General features: G+C 60.8%; 1 protein-coding gene across 2 annotated transcripts in view; it reads left to right on the top strand.

Moving 5' to 3' along the window:
* Positions 1-22597, top strand: part of PPP2R3B (protein phosphatase 2 regulatory subunit B''beta) — a 47337-nt gene that overhangs the window by 10957 nt on the left and 13783 nt on the right. The window contains exons 1-2 of one of the 2 annotated variants that reach the window (XM_066275985.1): positions 3069-3629; positions 20496-20681. In XM_066275985.1, coding sequence (XP_066132082.1) covers positions 3372-3629; positions 20496-20681 — 444 coding nt within the window. In that variant the 5' untranslated portion in view covers positions 3069-3371. Of the gene's footprint in view, positions 1-3068; positions 3630-20495; positions 20682-22597 lie in introns of those variants that run through there. The other variant, XM_066275984.1, reaches the window with a different exon arrangement.

Genomic DNA, 22597 nt, shown 5'->3' with positions numbered 1-22597 from the left:
TGCACTAACACCTGGACATCAGGCTCACGGGGTCCAGCCCTCTGTGACCTGCACTGTGGTGTTGGTGTGTGGGCTCTGCTGCACTAACACCTGGACGTCAGGCTCACGGGGACGGTCCAGCCCTCTGTGACCTGCACTGTGGTGTTGGTGTGTGGGCTCTGCTGCACTAACACCTGGACGTCAGGCTCACGGGGTCCCGCCCTCTGTGACCTGCACTGTGGTGTTGGTGTGTGGGCTCTGCTGCACTAACACCTGGACGTCAGGCTCACGGGGTCCCGCCCTCTGTGACCTGCACTGTGGTGTGGGTGTGTGGGCTCTGCTGCACTAACACCTGGACGTCAGGCTCACGGGGTCCCGCCCTCTGTGACCTGCACTGTGGTGTGGGTGTGTGGGCTCTGCTGCACTAACACCTGGACATCAGGCTCACGGGGTCCAGCCCTCTGTGACGTGCACTGTGGTGTGGGTGTGTGGGCTCTGCTGCACTAACACCTGGACATCAGGCTCACGGGGTCCAGCCCTCTGTGACGTGCACTGTGGTGTGGGTGTGTGGGCTCTGCTGCACTAACACCTGGACATCAGGCTCACGGGGTCCAGCCCTCTGTGACCTGCACTGTGGTGTGGGTTTGTGGGCTCTGTTGCACTAACACCTGGACGTCAGGCTCACGGGGTCCAGCCCTCTGTGACCTGGTGTCCCCAGTGGGCAAGCAGCCCAGGGTGGTGGCTTTCTGCTGTGCCCTCTGCCCCTTGTCTCTGCTCACCTCGCTGTGTGTCCGTGGCTGTGCTGCGTGAGCACCCAGGTCCTTAGGGACCACGTTGGCCCAGCTTGCGCGTCTGTGTTGGGCCGTTGGGTGGCTCTTCCGTGGCGTGGTCAGGGGGCAGTCCCCCAGATTGGGGCAGGCCAGCAGGGAGGGCCTGCACGTCTTTTCAAGCGGGGGGACCAACTCTGTTTCCAGGTCTGCAGGGAACAGGGACAGGACGGGTACACAAGGGACAGTACAGGTGCAGCCGGTCAAGGACGGGAGCCCAGCCAGAGCAGGTGACCGTGCCTGTCTGAGGGGTGCACCTGGCCACCCTGCCGTCCCCAGGCTGACCTGACCTGTGGTGAGCTTCCCATGACCAGCATCACCTCAAATGCTGCCCAGGTCAGATCGAGGTGCTGAGTGGCCTCCTGCCTGTGGCACCAGGGTTTCAGCAGGTGGCCCAGTTAGGGACCCTGGCCTTAGGCCCAGCTTACGTGTCTCCCCGTTTTCTGTCCCTCCTGGTTGCATGCGTTGCCCCGTCTGTCTGGAGAAGTTTGATGGGTCACACCTCTGTGCTGGGGACATTGATGAAGTGGGGAGGGAGCTAGACTTGGGTAGAGCCAGTGAGGCAGAGAGGCAGAACGAGGGGGCGACCCTGACGAGCATGGGGAGAGTGGGGGTCAGGTGGAGCGAACATTGCAATAGGAAGGAAAGCCAGCCTGGGCTCTGTCCTGTGTGACCCGAGCAGGTGACGTGCTGGACTGGGGACCGGGTAGAGGGCCCTGGTGCTGGGAAGTGACCAGGGGCCACGGGGACGTGCAGGATCAGGACCTGTGTGAGCGGGTACGGCCCGTCCAGCTGTGAGTGGGGACGGGCCCGTCGAGCTGGGCCTCCTGCTCAGGGTTCTGCAGACCTCCAGCTGCTGGGAGGAAACAGGCCGGAGAGACTCAGGGAAGGGTGGATGGAGTGTCTGCTTCGTGCCAGTGATCCAACTGTTTCTTGGCTGTCCTCCGCCCCAGAGGCCTGGAGACACAGAGGCTGTGTCCACTTGTCTTGGGGACCCTGTGAGTGTGAGGCTGACCGCTGGGCTGACGAGACGTAGCTGGGGTCCTGAGATGTGGCCTGGGAGCTGCAGCTCTGCACTGTTGGGAGGGAGCCCCTGCCCGGCCCCTGTGGGGCCAGCTGGCTCAGAAAGGCTGCGTGGCAGGAGGGCTGAGGCAGCTGAGCTGCTCAGGGTCCCCCTGTGCCTGTTCCTGGGACACCTGGGTTTCTCACTGGCTTGGAGAACAAGACAGCTGGGAACTGGACCTGACGCAGGGAGCCGGTCTCCTGAGCATGCGGGCCTCGCCTGCCACGTGGTGGACACTGGCTGGTGACGTCCGGGGACGGGGGGAGACAGAGGTGGGGGTTCAGATAGGAAGAGGGGCCCTTGTGGGGAGGAGGCAGCAGCCCCACACCGTGGTTTGGACCCTGATAGAGTGCGGGACTCGGGTGGTCAGGATCGCCCCACCAGGCGCAGGGCAGAGGGGCCTGGCCACGCCCCTTATAGGAATCGGCCCACCGAGGCTCTCCGCTCAGGAGCCAGGATGTCCTGGGAGAACCCTCTGAGCCACCGTTTCCGTGTTATCCCACCTCCTCCTCGGTGTCACTGCCAGCACACACGCTCCTGGTGTCCCGCCACCAGAGACAGCCCTTGCACAGTGTGCACGGCCGCCCTCCAAGCTCCTCTGTGGCAGCACCGTGTCCTTGTTTCTGTCCTAAGGCCCTCGGGGTTCCGGTGCATGCACGTGCTGCGGGTGGTGGCCGAAGTGCCGCTCTGCGCCCTGTGCGTTACTGCGGTCTACCGCGGAGGGTTTTCCCTCGCGCTCCCATGGCGGGACCTCCTGGACCTCAATCCCAGCAGGGCTGAGTGGCTGCTTCCTCCTGACAGGCGGGCTGGGGGGCACCTGGGCTGTGTGGCAGGCAGGCTGGTTCTGAGCCCTGTCCTCACCCCTTGTCTGCACCGCGGTCACTAGGTCACAGTCCCTTACCACGGCGCCTCCCAGCACGTGCAGCTCGGCCGGTGCCGCCCGGAGTTTGGGGAGAAGGCGAGGCTGCGGGGCAGTGCAGTCTGTTCTGTCAGCTCTGGAAGCAGGGAGGGGCGTGCAGCAGCCCCTTTGTTTTCTGTGTCGGGGTGGGAGCAGCTGCCCTGCCCTGGCTCCTCAGGCCAGCACAGCCGCAGGGTCAGCGCTCTGACAGGCTCCTGTGCTGCTGGGCAGACCTCACTCTGCAGCCAGCGCCTTGTCCCCTCCCTCCTGAGGACTAGCAGGCGCTGTCCCCAGATCATCCCTGCACCGACCTGCTCACTGGCTCGTCCATCCGCGCTGAGCCAGCCGCGGGAAGGTCCCCGTGCCCCGAGCGAGCGAGAGCGCGGCCCCCACACCCCTCCACAGCAGGACGCAGCAGCGCAGGGAGGCAGGGAGGGCAGCTCTCACCGCCTGCTGCTCCCTGCTGACCGCCGCCTGCTGACTTCCCAGCTCAGCTGCTCCGCGCAGCAGCCCGGCCTTCCCCCACCCTCCAGCATGTGCCCGCCTCAGCCTGTGGAATGCGTGCGGCCCAGGGCCGGCCCCCAGAGCGCCCGCCCGGCCGCGCATGGAGCGCGCTGAGCCCGGCCGCCCGCACAGTCCCGCCAGGCACAGCTGCCGCCCCGAGCCCTCCGGCCCCGGCCAGGCCCAGCCCCAGCTCCGTGAGCGCGGCACCCGGCCCATGCGCGCCGACATGCGGCTCAGGGAGCTGTCCCTGCGCCAGGATCCCGACCTGAGGCAGGAGCTGGCCTCCCTGGCCCGCGGCTGTGACTTCGTTCTGCCTTCCCGGTTCAAGAAGAGGCTCAAGGCCTTCCAGCAGCTGCAGGTCGGGCGCGTGCACTGTGTCTGCGTGAGGGGTCCCTCACCTTGTCCCTGCGTCCCTGGTGCGGTTGGGCCTGGGGGAGGGGGGTTCCGTGCCTCACCTGCCACCTGCCGTGTGTGTGTGTGTGTGTGTGTGTGTGTGTGTGTGTGTCCTGGGGCAGGTCCCTCACTGTAGGGAGGCTCATGCTCCCTGCGCTTGTAAAGTTTGCTAGGGACAGGGTTCTTTAAAAAGTGGCTCAGCGTCTCTTGTCCTGCGGTGGCTGATGCCCACCGGCTGTGAAGCCAACTTCACCGGGTGAGCCGGGGCGGTCTGCGGACGCATTGTGGCCGTCCACATTGTGGCGGTCTGCAGTGGGTCGTGCGGTCTGTCAGTAAACATGGGACGCCCCGTGAGCACCCATTGCAGCCTTTCTCAGGGTTGTGGGAGAAGAGAGACTTCCGTGTGACAGACACCAACCAGTATTGCAGTGGTGGCCTCTGCTACAAGCTAGTGTGCCTTTACAGGGATTTATTGAGACATTCACATGCCACACAAGCCAGAGTTCGTTTCTGTGGTTTCCGGTAACTGAGGGCTTTTATACTTCACCTTCATGTCGTCGGCGCTCAGAGGAGTAAAGCATGTTTTCCTGTCTATGTGTTGCGCGTGTTTTATGAATCAGTGTCAGGGGCCCACATACTGTAAAGTGTGAGAGTTTCCATGACCTCTGAGAGTCACTTTGTCATGGGAGGTGTCTCCGTGGTGGAGTCTCCTCCCCTGCCCCCGCGGGGCTTGGCAGAGATGTCTAACCCTTGCTTTGCAGTCTGCAGGTGGCCACTTTTAGTGTTTCTCTGCAAGTCAGTGCCATGTCATGGCCTAAAAAAAAAGATCACACCAAATCAGACCATTCTATTTGGGGGAAACAAAGACCTCCTTTCTGCTGATGTTATTGTTGGAGTGTTTTCTAGGATCGCATTTCAACTCTTACACAACCTCTGAGATCTTCCAGTGCTCTGTTCCCACGTTGCGCATGTTGTCTGCAAGTGGCAGGGTGGCACTTTGCTCCTTGGGTTTAAGGAAAGTCTATTTATTTAAACTCATCTTAATTTGGAGACCTTAGAAGTGGAGTCAGCGGCACTGAGACCTGTGTAGGACACCAGAAAGGCAGGCGTTTGGTGGTTCACATACGTCACTGGTCCAGGATGTTGGGTGCGTTGGGACGTCCTCTGCCCTTGACCTCCATCGCGACTTGACCCGTTTGTGAGTGGATGGCTGTAGGATGCTGTTCGTCCTACAGTAAACTCACTGGGAAACATCCGTGGATGCCCTCGGCAGGAAGTTGTGTCATGTTACAGAAAATGTGTCCCCTCAGTGCTTCTCAGGAAAGACAGACGATGCGTGTTACGTAAAGTGCGTGTTCCCTGAGGTGCAGCGACGACTACGGGGTCTGGTTGTGCAGGGAGGCGGGGTGGGGGTGGGGGACTTCGGCTTCTTTCACGGCAGTGTGTTTCAGTGTGGATGCCCCACGCAGCCTTGGCGGGTCAGTAAATGCGTGGTTGAGTATGGGGGCGGGACGTACGGTTGCGAGTATGATAGAGCGCGGAGGGCGCCAGGGCGTGGAGGGAGACGGGGCGCGAAGGGAGACGGGGCGCGGAGGGAGATGGGGAACGGAGGATCCCGGGGCACGGAGGGAGACGGGGCGCAGAGGGTGATGCGGCCTCTGGGGCTACAGAGTAGACCAGTGTTTGCAGAGAGCACCTGGAGGGGTTGCTCGTGCGACGGCCCGCACTCTGGCACCCACTGCGCGGCACACTGTCTGAACAGGGCTTGTTGCGGTCCATCTGATTGTCTGCAGCCCATGTGCCGGGAGGCCCGCGGGTGTGTCTGCGATTCCTGGAATTGTGATGGGCCAGAAATAGCTCTTAGTGAGGCAGGGGTCATCTTGATGGTTGCCCTGGCGACAAGCGTGCCAAGTCTGCGTGGAGTCCTGTGGAGTGGGGTCAAGGTTCAGTGCCTGGGAACCAAACACCTCACCCCGTCAGCTCTTCTTTGCGGAGCCCCAAGGCCGCTGCAGAACTCCTCTGACACACACGCACTTGCCCATGTGCACATTTCTGCTACATCTGCTGTCGCTCATGTCCAGCTCATCACGCGGCAGTCAGGGAGCGCTGCCCACGGCCCTCAGCCTCGGCCGAGCCTGTGCGGCCGGGAGGTGGCCGGCTCCCAACTGTCCCCCGTGTGTCGGGAAGGAATGTGCTCTGCAGCTGTGCTGGACTCTATTTGTGTCCCGGAGATTAAGGCTGCAAATCCTCCGCGTCCGCACCGGCCGGGTGTGTTTCTCCTTGTCCGGTCAGCTCTGCGGTGGGTGCGGGGAAGCGGCCCCGCCCCTCCATGCCGGTGTACCGCATTGCCACCAGCGTGCGCTGTGTCGGGGCGCGGGCACCTCGGGGGCGTGAGTTGACACCATCGGCCCCTCGTGATGTGGGGATTCCTGCCAGTGCTGTCCACACCTTCCGTCCACCCTCCACACTACCTCACAGACAGACATGTCTCAGCTTACAGTGGGGTCTCACCGATAAACCCGTTCGGAGTTCAGTGTACCTGAGCTAGCCCACGTCCTAGCAGAGCCTGTTTCTACCGACTGCGTGGCTGCCGCAGACTCAGGGTGAATACCGAGTCTGTGCGTCCTGGGGACTAGGTAGCATGCTGTCCCCACACCAGCACTGTGCCTGTGTGCCTGTGTCTCGTCCTTCTATAAACAGTCCAACCGGTGTGCTTGTGCTTATAAATAAATATGGTATTTCTCAATGTCCTTTTTTTTTGTTTTTTTTAAGAGAGAGAGATAGATAGGGACAGACAGGAATAGAGAGAGATGAGAAACATCAGTCATCAGTTTTTCATTGCGATACCTTAGTTGCTCATTGATTGCTTTCTCATATGTGCCTTGACCGTGGGGCTACAGCAGACCAAGTGACCCCTTGCTCAAGCCACCGACCTTGGGTCCAAGCTGGTGAGCCTTGCTCAAACCAGATGAGCCCATGCTCAAGCTGGCGACCTCGGGGTCTCGAACCTGGGTCCTCTGCATCCCGGTCTGATGCTCTATCCACTGCGCCACCGCCTGGGCAGGCTCATCCTTGTCTTTTAAATAGAGTATTTAGTCTACTTACATTTATTACCACTATTGATGCATCTCGGTTTTATTTTCAGTCCTATTTTGATTCTTTTCACCCTCTCCTTTCCTGTGTCCTTTTATCATTTCCTCATCCAGTGAGGAGTTGACCCTTTGCTCCAGTCTACTGCTCACCGTGGACGTATCAACCCTGTAACGCAGTGGTCCCCAACCCCCGGGCCGCAGGCCAGTACTGGTCCGTGGGCCATTTGGTACCGGTCCGCAGAGAAAGAATAAATAACTTACATTATTTCCGCTTTATTTACATTTAAGTCTGAATGATGTTTTATTTTTTAAAAATGACCAGATTCCCTCTGTTCCATTCGTCTAAGACTCACCCTTGACGCTTGTCTCGGTCACGTGATACGTTTATCCGTCCCACACTAAAGGCCGGTCCGTGAAGATATTTTCTGACATTAAACCGGTCCGTGGCCCAAAAAAGGTTGGGGACCCCTGCTGTGACGTTTCTGGGTGCAAAACCAGTGTCTTGACTCTCCTGTTTCCTCACCTTTATGTCTGTGCTCTGCTCTTATGTCCTGAGAGGGTTTTTAAACAGAGCTACAGTGCGCTGCCGAAACTCACAAGCTCGGTGAGTGGGTCGCCACAGCTCCCTGTGGTCAGACTTCCCCTGGGCACCTGGCTCCCACCCGGCTGCCCCTCAGCGTGGCCTCAGGTCAGTGTCTGCTCACGGACACGCTTCTTTCTGTTTTGTTCTTTTTCTGGTATAGAAAGGTAATGTAGTGTTATTCCTTTGTGACCCACCCAGCAGGCAGGGTTCTAGCTTAGCAACTGTTTCCTCCAACTTCTCATATCTGTGGTTTCTGTTGAAAAGTTGGGGACGGGTCTGTTTGCCCCTTTGAAGGTGGTCCCCTTTCTGTTCTGTTTCCTGGTGGCTGCTTGTCAACAGTGTTTCCTCTTAATTTGCTTTTCATTTCTTTCTTTTTTTTAATTAAGTGACAGGCAGAGAAGCAGAGAGACTCCCACATGTGCCCTGATTGGGACCCACTGCAAGCCCTGTGTGGTGTGATGCTCTGCCCATCTGGGCCATTGCTCTGTTGCTTGGCAATTGAGCTTTTTTAGCACCTGAGGCGGAGGCCATGGAGCCATCCTCAGTGCCTGGGGCCAACTTGCTCAAACTATTCAACCATGGCTGCAGGACGACGGGGAAGGGGAGTGGAGAAGCAGATGGTCACTTCTCCTGTGTGTCCTGACCAGGAGTCGAACCTGGAACATCCACACGCTGGGCCCATGCTGTACCACTGAGCCATCCAGCCAGGGCTGGTTTTCATTCTAAAAGTTTAATTTGGGCTTCTCTTAAATATATTCTCTCTCCCCATGTACTTTGAAGCATCTCTGATGTTTCTGGAGGTCCGTGAAGTCTGCTGGTTCTGTATCGGGTCGTGCTGGGTCTGGAGCCCGTGCAGGTGCGACCTGCTCTCAGGTTCTGCCCCCCCCCCCCCCCCCGTGCCTGTGTCCGTGAAGTCTGCTGGTTCTGTATCGGGTCGTGCTGGGTCTGGAGCCTGTGCAGGTGCGACCTGCTCTCAGGTTCTGCCCCCACCCCCCGTGCCTGTGTCCGTGAAGTCTGCTGGTTCTGTATCGGGTCGTGCTGGGTCTGGAGCCCGTGCAGGTGCGACCTGCTCTCAGGTTCTGCCCCCCCCCCCCGTGCCTGTGTCCGTGAAGTCTGCTGGTTCTGTATCGGGTCGTGCAGGTCTGGAGCCCCTGCAGGTGCGACCTGCTCTCAGGTTCTGCTGCCCCCCCCCCCCCATGCCTGTGTCCGTCTGTGTTTGGTGATTCTTGGCTGTGAGCTGCTAATCGTCATTGTCATTAGAGCTGTGCGGAGTTCTGGGTTCTGAGATGAGGCTGAGTGAGGGGACAGGACCAGTGCAGGTGGGGGTCTGAGGGAGCGCCTCGTGTTGTCTGTGGGGGGTGATGACCTGGGGTGACAGTTCCTGGGAAGGAGCCGCAGTGGGCATGCGTGGGGTCAGCAGCCTATGGGTGAGAAGGAACATGTGTCCCCCAGGAGGGCAACCTTCCTGCTGGGGCAGTGGGTGTGGCCGAGCTGTGGGGGCGGGTCTGCAGAGAGCAGCAGAAAAATCTCCTTTGGTGTGTCTGCTCGAGGCCTCACAGGGCCCGGACTCCCGCCCCATCACCCCTTCCTTCCCTGTCCCCCTTCCCTCTCTGCCTGGAGGCCCTCCTCTTCCTGCCCTTGGTCAGCTTCCCTGTGGGGCAGTGTTCCGGGCAGCTCCCCCTGTTCCCGTGTGCTCCCTGTCGGCTCTCTTCTCTGACAGCACTGTTCCCACACAGGGTGTCGGGGTCCCTGTGCCCCATGTCTCCCTGTCCCCTCCTCTTCCTGCCCTCGGTCAGCCTCCCTGTGGGGCAGTGTTCCGGGCAGCTCCCCCTGTTCCCGTGTGCTCCCTGTCGGCTCTCTTCTCTGACAGCGCTGTTCCCACACAGGATGTCGGGGTCCCTGTGCCCCGTGTCTCCCTGTCCCCTCCACGCAGGTGGCCCGTCCAGCTTCCCTCCTTCCTGGGATGCGGCTGTGTCCAGGACGTGGGCCCGGCACGCGTCCTCCCTTGGAGCTGGCCGTCCGTCTCTCCATCCGTCTGTCTGCCTATGTGTCCCTGACCAGGTGTGGCCCCTTCTTGATGGGCCACAGAACAGAGCTCAGACTGGGTGCCCGTGATGCCCTCTGCTGCACGTCTGCCAGCAGGAGCCCGTGCTCAGGTCGGGTTCACGCAGCCCCAGCACCGGTGAGGATGCCGTCGGGGGCGAGACCAAGTCCACTGAACCCGTGAGGATGCCGTCGGGGGCGAGACCAAGTCCACTGAACCGGTGAGGATGCCGTCGGGGGCGAGACCAAGTCCACTGAACCCGTGAGGATGCCGTCGGGGGGCGAGACCAAGTCCACTGGACCCGTGAGGATGCCGTCGGGGGGCGAGACCAAGTCCACTGAACCGGTGAGGATGCCGTCGGGGGGCGAGACCAAGTCCACTGAACCGGTGAGGATGCCGTCGGGGGGCGAGACCAAGTCCACTGGACCCGTGAGGATGCCGTCGGGGGAGGTCAGCGAGCCCCAGCACTGGTGAGGATGCCGTTGGGGAGGTCAGCGAGCCCCAGCACCGGTGAGGAGGCCGTCGGGGGGCGAGACCAAGTCCACTGAACCGGTGAGGATGCCGTCGGGGGAGGTCAGCGAGCCCCAGGACCGGTGAGGATGCCGTCGGGGGGCGAGACCAAGTCCACTGGACCAGTGAGGATGCCGTCGGGGGAGGTCAGCGAGCCCCAGCACTGGTGAGGATGCCGTTGGGGAGGTCAGCGAGCCCCAGCACCGGTGAGGAGGCCGTCGGGGGGCGAGACCAAGTCCACTGAACCGGTGAGGATGCCGTCGGGGGAGGTCAGCGAGCCCCAGCACCGGTGAGGAGGCCGTCGGGGGGCGAGACCAAGTCCACTGGACCAGTGAGGATGCCGTCGGGGGAGGTCAGCGAGCCCCAGCACTGGTGAGGATGCCGTTGGGGAGGTCAGCGAGCCCCAGCACCGGTGAGGATGCCGTCGGGGGGGCGAGACCAAGTCCACTGAACCGGTGAGGATGCCGTCGGGGGAGGTCAGCGAGCCCCAGCACCGGTGAGGAGGCCGTCGGGGGGCGAGACCAAGTCCACTGGACCAGTGAGGATGCCGTTGGGAGCGAGACCAAGTCCACTGAACCGGTGAGGATGCCATTGGGGGAGGTGAGCGAGCCCCAGCACCGGTGAGGATGCCGTTGGGGGCGAGACCAAGTCCACTGGACCAGTGAGGATGCCGTCGGGGGGCGAGACCAAGTCCACTGGACCAGTGAGGATGCCGTCGGGGGAGGTCAGCGAGCCCCAGCACCGGTGAGGATGCCATTGGGGGAGGTGAGCGAGCCCCAGCACCGGTGAGGATGCCGTCGGGGGGCGAGACCAAGTCCACTGGACCAGTGAGGATGCCGTTGGGAGCGAGACCAAGTCCACTGAACCGGTGAGGATGCCATTGGGGGAGGTGAGCGAGCCCCAGCACCGGTGAGGTTGCCGTCGGGGGCGAGACCAAGTCCACTGGACCAGTGAGGATGCCGTCAGGGGCGAGACCAAGTCCACTGAACCCGTGAGGATGCCGTCGGGGGCGAGACCAAGTCCACTGAACCGGTGAGGATGCCGTCGGGAGCGAGACCAAGTCCACTGGACCGGTGAGGATGCCGTCGGGGGCGAGACCAAGTCCACTGGACCGGTGAGGATGCCGTCGGGGGCGAGACCAAGTCCACTGAACCGGTGAGGATGGTGTCAGGGGAGGTCAGCGAGCCCTAGCACCGGTGAGGATGCCATCAGGGGGCGAGACCAAGTCCACTGAACCGGTGAGGATGCCATTGGGGGAGGTGAGCGAGCCCCAGCACCGGTGAGGATGCCGTCGGGGGCGAGACCAAGTCCACTGGACCAGTGAGGATGCCGTTGGGGGAGGTGAGCGAGCCCCAGCACCGGTGAGGATGCCGTCGGGGTGATTCAAATAGTGACTACAGGAAAGAAAGCTCCTGTGTGCTGACAAACACAGGGGTCCTGGGAATTGGTAAGAAGAGGACCAAAAACATTGTGCAAAGTAGCTGAGCAGGAACTCGCAGGGAAAAGTTACTGCCTTGGACAAACGAAAGGATGCTCAGCCTTCATCAGTCAGTCAGATGTGAAGCACGGCACCGCGAGACGTCTGTCCCGTCACACGGGGACACCCCGAGTGCGCAGGCACACCCTGTGGGTGGCCAGGAGGAAGGGGCACCGCGTGGTCGTCAGTGAGAGGGTCCCGTGAGAAGTGAAGGGAAGTGCATGGAAAGCCCACGGGTCACACGGGCACTGTGCCCGCCCACACGAGGCTGCTGAGGGTCCTCGCCTCACCCACGGGCGCTGTGCCCGCCCACACAAGGCTGCTGAGGGTCCTCGCCGTCACCCACGGGCGCACAGCGCTCAGCAGGCACCGGGCACAGTGGCCTTCAGGGTGTGGTCTGAGCAGACCCAGCAGCAGGGACACCGGGCCCGTTGGGTCCTCTCAGCGTGTGCCCGTGTGTGTGGTCAGAGCAGCCGGGGGCCAGTGCGGGTGCCCGGATCCCTGCCATGACCCAGTTCCCACAGCCCGGCCGGCTGGAGCGCAGCCCCGTGCCCCGGAGCATGGCTGCCGTCCCTCACTGTAGCTGGTGTCCTTGCACGGAGGACACTGGGCCGGGGAGCATGTGCCAGGGACAGCCGTCTCGCTCCCGAGCAGAGGGTTTCTGAGCCGTGGCTGAACGTCCGCACGTCGGCACAGAGGGACAGTGATGGAGGGCGGTGTGCGTGACACGTGGGCCATCACTCCCTGCATGTCCGACGTCCCCCAGGGCAGCCGTCCTGTCCTTGTAGAGCCTGACGTGGACCAGCAGCACGGCGTCACCAACGTGTTCGCTACCCTCCTCCACTGGGAGAGCTCTCTGATGCCCCGAGGACGGTCCACCCAGCCCTGGTGACGGGGAACATCCAGATGTCCTGAGGGGACTCAGGACGGTCCCCAAGACGGGACTGAGGGGACACGGACTGCTCTGTGGTGTTTGAGGAGACACAGGAGTGTCCCCCTTACATCACTGAGGAGACAAGGACGGTCCCCAAGATGGGACTGCGGGAACACAGGACTGTCCTGTGTTTGAGGAGACACAGGAGCACCCCCAGATGTCACTGAGGAGACAAGGACGGTCCCCAAGATGGGCCTGCGGGAACACAGGACTGTCTGGTGTTTGAGGAGACACAGGAGCACCCCCAGATGTCACTGAGGAGACAAGGACGGTCCCCAAGATGGGCCTGCAGGAACACAGGACTGTCTGGTGTTTGAGGAGACACAGGAGCATCCCCCTTACGTCACTGAGGAGACAAGGACGGTCCCCAAGATGGAACTGCAGGAACACAGCACTGTCTGGTGTTTAAGGAGACAAAGGAGCGTCCCCCAGACGTCACTGAGGAGACAAGGACGGTCCCCAAGATGGGACTGCAGGAACACAGGACTGTCTGGTGTTTGAGGAGACACAGGAGCACCCCCAGATGTCACTGAGGAGACAGAGGGACTGTCCCCAAGATGGGACTGCGGGAACACAGGACTGTCTGCTGTTTGAGGAGACACAGGAGTGTCCCCCTTACGTCACTGAGGAGACAAGGACGGTCCCCAAGATGGGACTGCAGGAACACAGGACTGTCTGGTGTTTGAGGAGACACAGGAGCGTCCCCAAGACGTCACTGAGGAGACAAGGACGGTCCCCAAGATGGACCTGCGGGAACACAGGACTGTCTGGTGTTTGAGGAGACACAGGAGCGTCCCCCTTACGTCACTGAGGAGACAAGGACGGTCCCCAAGATGGGACTGCAGGAACACAGGACTGTCTGGTGTTTGAGGAGACACAGGAGCATCCCCCTTACGTCACTGAGGAGACAAGGACGGTCCCCAAGATGGAACTGCAGGAACACAGGACTGTCTGGTGTTTAAGGAGACAAAGGAACGTCCCCCAGATGTCACTGAGGAGACAAGGACGGTCCCCAAGATGGGCCTGCGGGAACACAGGACTGTCTGGTGTTTGAGGAGACACAGGAGCACCCCCAGATGTCACTGAGGAGACAGAGGGACTGTCCCCAAGATGGGACTGCGGGAACACAGGACTGTCTGGTGTTTGAGGAGACACAGGAGCACCCCCAGATGTCACTGAGGAGACAGAGGGACTGTCCCCAAGATGGGACTGCGGGAACACAGGACTGTCTGGTGTTTGAGGAGACACAGGAGCGTCCCCCAGATGTCACTGAGGAGACAAGGACGGTCCCCAAGATGGGACTGCAGGAACACAGGACTGTCCTGTTTGAGGAGACACAGGAGCGTCCCCCATATGTCACTGAGGAGACAAGGATGGTCCCCAAGACGGGACTGAGGGGACACGGACTGCTCTGTGGTGTTTGAGGAGACACAGGAGCGTCCCCCTTACGTCACTGAGGAGACAAGGACGGTCCCCAAGATGGGACTGCAGGAACACAGGACTGTCCTGTGTTTGAGGAGACACAGGAGCGTCCCCCTTACATCACTGAGGAGACAAGGACGGTCCCCAAGATGGGACTGCGGGAACAGAGGACTGTCTGGTGTTTGAGGAGACACAGGAGCGTCCCCCAGACGTCACTGAGGAGACAAGGACGGTCACCAAGATGGGCCTGCGGGAACACAGGACTGTCTGGTGTTTGAGGAGACACAGGAGCACCCCCAGATGTCACTGAGGAGACAGAGGGACTGTCCCCAAGATGGGACTGCGGGAACACAGGACTGTCTGGTGTTTGAGGAGACACAGGAGCACCCCCAGATGTCACTGAGGAGACAGAGGGACTGTCCCCAAGATGGGACTGCGGGAACACAGGACTGTCTGGTGTTTGAGGAGACACAGGAGCGTCCCCCAGATGTCACTGAGGAGACAAGGACGGTCCCCAAGATGGGACTGCACAAACACAGGGCTGTCCTGTTTGAGGAGACACAGGAGCGTCCCCCAGATGTCACTGAGGAGACAAGGGTGGTCCCCAAGACGGGACTGAGGGGACACGGACTGCTCTGTGGTGTTTGAGGAGACACAGGAGCGTCCCCCTTACGTCACTGAGGAGACAAGGACGGTCCCCAAGATGGGACTGCAGGAACACAGGACTGTCCTGTGTTTGAGGAGACACAGAAGCGTCCCCCTTACATCACTGAGGAGACAAGGACGGTCCCCAAGATGGGACTGCGGGAACACAGGACTGTCTGGTGTTTGAGGAGACACAGGAGCGTCCCCCAGATGTCACTGAGGAGACAAGGACGGTCACCAAGATGGGCCTGCGGGAACACAGGACTGTCTGGTGTTTGAGGAGACACAGGAGCGTCCCCCTTACGTCACTGAGGAGACAAGGACGGTCCCCAAGATGGGACTGCAGGAACACAGGACTGTCTGGTGTTTGAGGAGACACAGGAGCATCCCCCTTACGTCACTGAGGAGACAAGGACGGTCCCCAAGATGGAACTGCAGGAACACAGGACTGTCTGGTGTTTAAGGAGACACAGGAGCGTCCCCCAGACGTCACTGAGGAGACAAGGACGGTCCCCAAGATGGGACTGCGGGAACACAGGACTGTCTGGTGTTTGAGGAGACACAGGAGCACCCCCAGATGTCACTGAGGAGACAGAGGGACTGTCCCCAAGATGGGACTGCGGAAACACAGGACTGTCTGCTGTTTGAGGAGACACAGGAGCACCCCCAGATGTCACTGAGGAGACACAGGGACGGTCCCCAAGATGGGACTGCGGGAACACAGGACTGTCTGGTGTTTGAGGAGACACAGGAGCACCCCCAGATGTCACTGAGGAGACAGAGGGACTGTCCCCAAGATGGGACTGCGGGAACACAGGACTGTCTGGTGTTTGAGGAGACACAGGAGCGTCCCCCAGATGTCACTGAGGAGACAAGGACGGTCCCCAAGATGGGACTGCGGAAACACAGGGCTGTCCTGTTTGAGGAGACACAGGAGCGTCCCCCAGATGTCACTGAGGAGACAAGGATGGTCCCCAAGACGGGACTGAGGGGACATGGACTGCTCTGTGGTGTTTGAGGAGACAGAGGAGCGTCCCCCTTACGTCACTGAGGAGACAAGGACGGTCCCCAAGATGGGACTGCAGGAACACAGGACTGTCCTGTGTTTGAGGAGACACAGGAGCGTCCCCCTTACATCACTGAGGAGACAAGGACGGTCCCCAAGATGGGACTGCGGGAACAGAGGACTGTCTGGTGTTTGAGGAGACACAGGAGCGTCCCCCAGATGTCACTGAGGAGACAAGGACGGTCCCCAAGATGGGACTGCAGGAACACAGGACTGTCTGGTGTTTGAGGAGACACAGGAGCATCCCCCTTACGTCACTGAGGAGACAAGGACTGTCCCCAAGATGGAACTGCAGGAACACAGGACTGTCTGGTGTTTAAGGAGACAAAGGAACGTCCCCCAGACGTCACTGAGGAGACAAGGACGGTCCCCAAGATGGGCCTGCGGGAACACAGGACTGTCTGGTGTTTGAGGAGACACAGGAGCACCCCCAGATGTCACTGAGGAGACAGAGGGACTGTCCCCAAGATGGGACTGCGGGAACACAGGACTGTCTGCTGTTTGAGGAGACACAGGAGCACCCCCAGATGTCACTGAGGAGACACAGGGACGGTCCCCAAGATGGGACTGCGGGAACACAGGACTGTCTGGTGTTTGAGGAGACACAGGAGCACCCCCAGATGTCACTGAGGAGACAGAGGGACTGTCCCCAAGATGGGACTGCGGGAACACAGGACTGTCTGGTGTTTGAGGAGACACAGGAGCGTCCCCCAGATGTCACTGAGGAGACAAGGACGGTCCCCAAGATGGGACTGCGGAAACACAGGGCTGTCCTGTTTGAGGAGACACAGGAGCGTCCCCCAGATGTCACTGAGGAGACAAGGATGGTCCCCAAGACGGGACTGAGGGGACATGGACTGCTCTGTGGTGTTTGAGGAGACACAGGAGCGTCCCCCTTACGTCACTGAGGAGACAAGGACGGTCCCCAAGATGGGACTGCAGGAACACAGGACTGTCCTGTGTTTGAGGAGACACAGGAGCGTCCCCAGATGTCACTGAGGAGACAAGGACGGTCCCCAAGATGGGACTGCGGGAACAGAGGACTGTCTGGTGTTTGAGGAGACACAGGAGCGTCCCCCAGACGTCACTGAGGAGACAAGGACGGTCACCAAGATGGGCCTGCGGGAACACAGGACTGTCTGGTGTTTGAGGAGACACAGGAGCGTCCCCCTTACGTCACTGAGGAGACACAGGACGGTCCCCAAGATGGGACTGCGGGAACACAGGACTGTCTGGTGTTTGAGGAGACACAGGAGCGTCCCCCTTACGTCACTGAGGAGACAAGGACGGTCCCCAAGATGGGCCTGCAGGAACACAGGACTGTCTGGTGTTTGAGGAGACACAGGAGTGTCCCCCAGACGTCACTGAGGAGACAAGGACGGTCCCCAAGATGGGCCTGCAGGAACACAGGACTGTCTGATGTTTGAGGAGACACAGGAGCATCCCCACATGTCACTGAGGAGACAAGGACAGTCCCCAAAATGGGACTGCGGGAACACAGGACTGTCCTGTGTTTGAGGAGACACAGGAGCACCCCCAGATGTCACTGAGGAGACAAGGACGGTCCTCAAGATGGGCCTGCGGGAACACAGGACTGTCTGGTGTTTGAGGAGACACAGGAGCATCCCCAGATGTCACTGAGGGGATACGGGGACAGTCCCCAAGATGGGACTGCGGGAACACAGGACTGTCTGGTGTTTGAGGAGACACAGGAGCATCCCCCTTACGTCACTGAGGAGACAAGGACGGTCCCCAAGATGGAACTGCAGGAACACAGGACTGTCTGGTGTTTAAGGAGACAAAGGAACGTCCCCCAGACGTCACTGAGGAGACAAGGACGGTCCCCAAGATGGGCCTGCGGGAACACAGGACTGTCTGGTGTTTGAGGAGACACAGGAGCACCCCCAGATGTCACTGAGGAGACAGAGGGACTGTCCCCAAGATGGGACTGCGGGAACACAGGACTGTCTGCTGTTTGAGGAGACACAGGAGCACCCCCAGATGTCACTGAGGAGACACAGGGACTGTCCCCAAGATGGGACTGCGGGAACACAGGACTGTCTGGTGTTTGAGGAGACACAGGAGCACCCCCAGATGTCACTGAGGAGACAGAGGGACTGTCCCCAAGATGGGACTGCGGGAACACAGGACTGTCTGGTGTTTGAGGAGACACAGGAGCGTCCCCCAGATGTCACTGAGGAGACAAGGACGGTCCCCAAGATGGGACTGCGGAAACACAGGGCTGTCCTGTTTGAGGAGACACAGGAGCGTCCCCCAGATGTCACTGAGGAGACAAGGATGGTCCCCAAGACGGGACTGAGGGGACATGGACTGCTCTGTGGTGTTTGAGGAGACACAGGAGCGTCCCCCTTACGTCACTGAGGAGACAAGGACGGTCACCAAGATGGGACTGCAGGAACACAGGACTGTCCTGTGTTTGAGGAGACACAGGAGCGTCCCCCTTACATCACTGAGGAGACAAGGACGGTCCCCAAGATGGGACTGCGGGAACAGAGGACTGTCTGGTGTTTGAGGAGACACAGGAGCGTCCCCCAGACGTCACTGAGGAGACAAGGACGGTCCCCAAGATGGGCCTGCGGGAACACAGGACTGTCTGGTGTTTGAGGAGACACAGGAGCGTCCCCCTTACGTCACTGAGGAGACACAGGACGGTCCCCAAGATGGGACTGCGGGAACACAGGACTGTCTGGTGTTTGAGGAGACACAGGAGCGTCCCCCTTACGTCACTGAGGAGACAAGGACGGTCCCCAAGATGGGCCTGCGGGAACACAGGACTGTCTGGTGTTTGAGGAGACACAGGAGTGTCCCCCAGACGTCACTGAGGAGACAAGGACGGTCCCCAAGATGGGCCTGCAGGAACACAGGACTGTCTGATGTTTGAGGAGACACAGGAGCATCCCCACATGTCACTGAGGAGACAAGGACAGTCCCCAAAATGGGACTGCGGGAACACAGGACTGTCCTGTGTTTGAGGAGACACAGGAGCACCCCCAGATGTCACTGAGGAGACAAGGACGGTCCTCAAGATGGGCCTGCGGGAACACAGGACTGTCTGGTGTTTGAGGAGACACAGGAGCATCCCCAGATGTCACTGAGGGGATACGGGGACAGTCCCCAAGATGGGACTGCGGGAACAGGACTGTCTGGTGTTTGAGGAGACACAGGAACTTCGCCCTTATGTCACTGAGGAGACAAGGACGGTTCCTGAGCTCATGGGTCTCCCGTGGTTGGAGGGGATAGGGGAGTCTCACAGGGTTAGCAGCCCCTGGCACAGGGCAGACCTGACTGGCTGTTGTATCCTGGTGAATGGCACCCATGGTGTGAGCTGCCTGGTCAGTGACTCTGTGTGCTCGGGGGGGGGGGGGGGGCAGTGGAGAGGGGTGAGTGCCCTTCAGTGTGTCACTGCCTGTTCGCCTCAGCAGTGCTGGCTGCTGTGGCGTGTCCCTGGGGTGAGGCCCGTCACCCCTGCAGGGCCCTCCTGAGCCCTCATCTTGTTTGGGGCATGCATCTCCCTGGGCTGGGGTGCGCCGCCCCCTGGGTCCCGCAGTGCCCGTGAGCTCCAGGTTCCACGCCCTGTCAGGTGGCGAAGCCCTCACGCTCCACCTGCTGAGTGTCGGTGCCCTCGGCCACCCTTGGGCTCGGCCCTGGCCTCAGGCTCTGCTTGTCACCACTGGGTCCAGTAGGTCCGGCAGGGTGCTGGCTGTCACCGCTGGGTCCAGTAGGTCCGCCAGGGTGCTGGCTGTCACCGCTGGGTCCAGTAGGTCCGCCAGGGTGCTGGCTGTCACCGCTGGGTCCAGTAGGTCCGCCAGGGTGCTGGCTGGACCTGCCACGTGCAGCTGTGGCCTCTGTCCTCCAGCGCACGGCACACGGAGTGGCCTGGAGACCTGTCCACGGGCTCACACCGCTTCCGTCACTGCCAGTCGGGATGACCAGACATGGTGCTCGGTGGCCACCTGGGAGTCCCGGCTTCAAGCAGCTGTTTGCGCACCAGCAGGCCTGTGGGGTCGGCAGGGAGAGTGCCGAGTCCCAGGGGAGACGGTGCCCAGCAGGGCCTGGACAGCGAGGCCGTTCAGGACAGCACAGAGCAGCTTTGCTGCGCCCCCTCACGTGCCCCAGCCCGCCTGGTGCCGGCTCCGGGCTGACGTCCCGCAGGCGTTTCTTAGTGATCCCCTGCACGGTGGTCCTGAGGGAGTTTGGGATGCAGGCTGCTTTGTGTACAGAGTGCACCTGGGACCTGCATCAGCAGCCCGGCCGGGCGGGAGCCAGCTCAGCACGGAGGTCTTGGCCCCTGGGCTCAGAAGGGGCGTCGGGAGGGTGCGTGGCTCAGGGCAGATGCTGTGAAGGCGTCAGTTTGGCTCCATGGGACTCAGATCACAGCCTGACCCATCCCACCTCTGTTCACCCCACGTCTTTCTCTCTGCGTTTGGTGAGGACGAGAGCCCAGGGCGGCCCTTCCTGGAAGGGCCCTCCACGCGGGCGGGCAGTGGGCACCTGTCCCGCTCTACAACTTGTGGCCGTGCAGCCAGGAGCTTACACCGTGAGCTCCAGACAGAGGGCCCTGTCCTGGTGTGAGCGACTGCCCGACCATGGCCTGCCTGTGCTGACCTGACCTCCCAGGGTGCTGCAGGGCCGGTTCCCCACAGGGACCGTGCTGGCCTCAGGCAGCCTGAGTGGGTGGCTGTCCCCGCCCCAAGGTTCCGCCCGAGCAGACGGCCCATGAGCAGTGCACACCGGGGTCCCGCCCGAGCAGATGGCCCATGAGCAGTGCGCATCGGGGTCCCGCCCGAGCAGACGGCCGAGGAGCAGTGCGCATCGGGGTCCCGCCCGAGCAGACGGCCCGTGAGCAGTGCGCATCGGGGTCCCGCCCGAGCAGACGGCCCGTGAGCAGTGCACATCGAGGTCCCGCCCGAGCAGACGGCCCAGTGGGCCTGGTGCATTCACACCGGGGTGAATTTCCCGTCCATCCACCACGCAGCAGTGCAAAGAAGGTGTGTAGCACCCCATGTTCTGACTCAGGTGTCCCGTCTCGTTCCCCAGGTCCAGACGAAGAAGGAGGAGCCCCGGCCGCCGGCCGCCAGCCAGAGCATCCCAGCCTTCTACTTCCCTCGCGGTCGGCCCCAGGACACGGCGAGCATAGACGCCGTCATCGCCAAGATCGAGAAGACGTTCGCCCAGTTCCCGCACGAGAGGGCCACCATGGAGGACATGGGCCGAGTGGCCAAGGTGGGCGTCCAGTGTGTGTCCGCGTGTCTTCTGTGCGTATGTGGTGTTGGGGGCGGGACGTGTGATCTGACTCCTGCCACCTGCATTCTGGGAAACCAGACAGGGACAGGCTTTGTCTGTGCTGACCCTGAACACTGCAGACGGGCGCTCTGTCGTCCGGCGGACCCACCCCCGAGGGGCCCCAGCCCCATCTGCTCCTCCTGACCTCGTGTCCCCTTGTCTGCTGTGTGGTGGGGCGGGGAACCCAGACCTCACTGCACATGCCTGACCGTAGCTGCACACACATGTGATCATAGCTGCGCACACGTGATCATAGCTGCACACACATGTGATCATAGCTGCACACACATGTGATCATAGCTGTGCACACGTGATCATAGCTGCGCACACGTGATCATAGCTACATGTGCGCACACGTGATCATAGCTGCACACACGTGATCATAGCTGCACACGTGATCATAGCTACATGTACATGCACACGTGATCGTAGGTGCACACACGTGATCGTAGGTGTATGCACAGTTGTAGCTGCACACACACGTGATCGTAGCTGCACATGTGATCGTAGCTACACGCACACATGATCATAGCTACACGCACACGTGATCGTAGCTGCACGCACACACGTGATCATAGCTGCACACGTGATCATAGCTGCTCACACACGTGATCGTAGCTGCACATGTGATCATAGGTGCGCGCACACATGATCGTAGCTGCACGCACACAGGTTTCAGGGGGCGTGCCGTCTTGCAGTTGGGCCTCTCCTTCCAGCACTGTTTCAGGGAGACCTGGGCTGACGCGTGCAGACGCAGCATGGCGGTGTGGGTTCTGCGCAGTCCTGCGGCAGGAGCCCCGGCGGCCGAGTTCTGCGTCTCCCCGGCATGCGTGCTGCGAGGGGCCTGTGTCCCTGTGTGTCTCTGTGCCTCGCCCTGCAGGTGCAGTCCGGGCTGAGGGCCCTGTCCCCTCCCACACACGGCACAGGCCCCGAGGCGCACACACTGTGTCTTCCCATCAGTCACAGCTCTCACCTGTGTTCTGCATTTCCCAGTGTGAGTGCCACACATCTTGTCACACCTGTCCCAGGGGGTTTGCTGCTCCTGAGGCGGCCTTGGCGGAGTGGGTTTCCGGGTCTTGTCCTCGGGTCCCTCACTGCAAGGCCGTCGCTGCAGCTGATTCTCAGGTTGGGGTCTGGTGGCCGGCAGCCCCAAGCTCAGCTGCCAGTTTTGTCGTTTCCAGCACGTTCGTTAGCACTTTGTACAAACGTGGTCAGGTCCACGTGCGCTCGGCTTGGCCCTGTGGTGTGGGCGCTGTGGGCGGAAGGGAAGCCTGCAGACTGTCTTGCTCCTGAGTCACAGGGAGAGCCCAGTGTCCCCGACTGCGGTGTGGCCGTGGGGTTCAGCCAGGTGCCCAGCTGGACGGGAACACTCCCATGTCCTGGTGCATCTGTCTGGTCATCCAGGACGCAGGCTGGATCTGAGAGGTGCTGTGTGCTCTGGCTGAGATGGCCGTGTGGTTAGGCCGGTCATTTTATGGACACTGGGGAGGAACACACAGGAGTCATTCTACAGCATTGTCAAGCCAACCCTGCGTTCATGCGATGAGCCCCCGGGTCACGGTGCTCCCCACAGGGCGCTGCTTCTGTGGGGTGTTCTTGGGGGTGTTCGTGTCCGTATTTGGGAGTGGTGGTCGGTGATCCCTTTGCCCACTTTTGGCGTTAGTGCTGCGTCCGTGTCAGAGGACAAGCTGGGAGTGTTTACATCTGTCAGGGTTTGTGTTTTTATAAGTATCTTAAGTTTTTGTTTTATACACATGTGAAAACACACAGGCTTCCAAAGTCAAAACGAAACACCAGGGAATTCCAGCTCCTCTCCCTGTCTTCTCAGCTCTCTCCCTTTCTCCGTCCTAGTTCTC

Source organism: Saccopteryx bilineata, chromosome 4 (genome assembly GCF_036850765.1).
Source record: "Saccopteryx bilineata isolate mSacBil1 chromosome 4, mSacBil1_pri_phased_curated, whole genome shotgun sequence".
Taxonomy (NCBI): domain Eukaryota; kingdom Metazoa; phylum Chordata; class Mammalia; order Chiroptera; family Emballonuridae; genus Saccopteryx; species Saccopteryx bilineata.
Note: the sequence above shows the minus strand (reverse complement) of the source record. Positions and strands in the feature narration are given on the sequence as shown.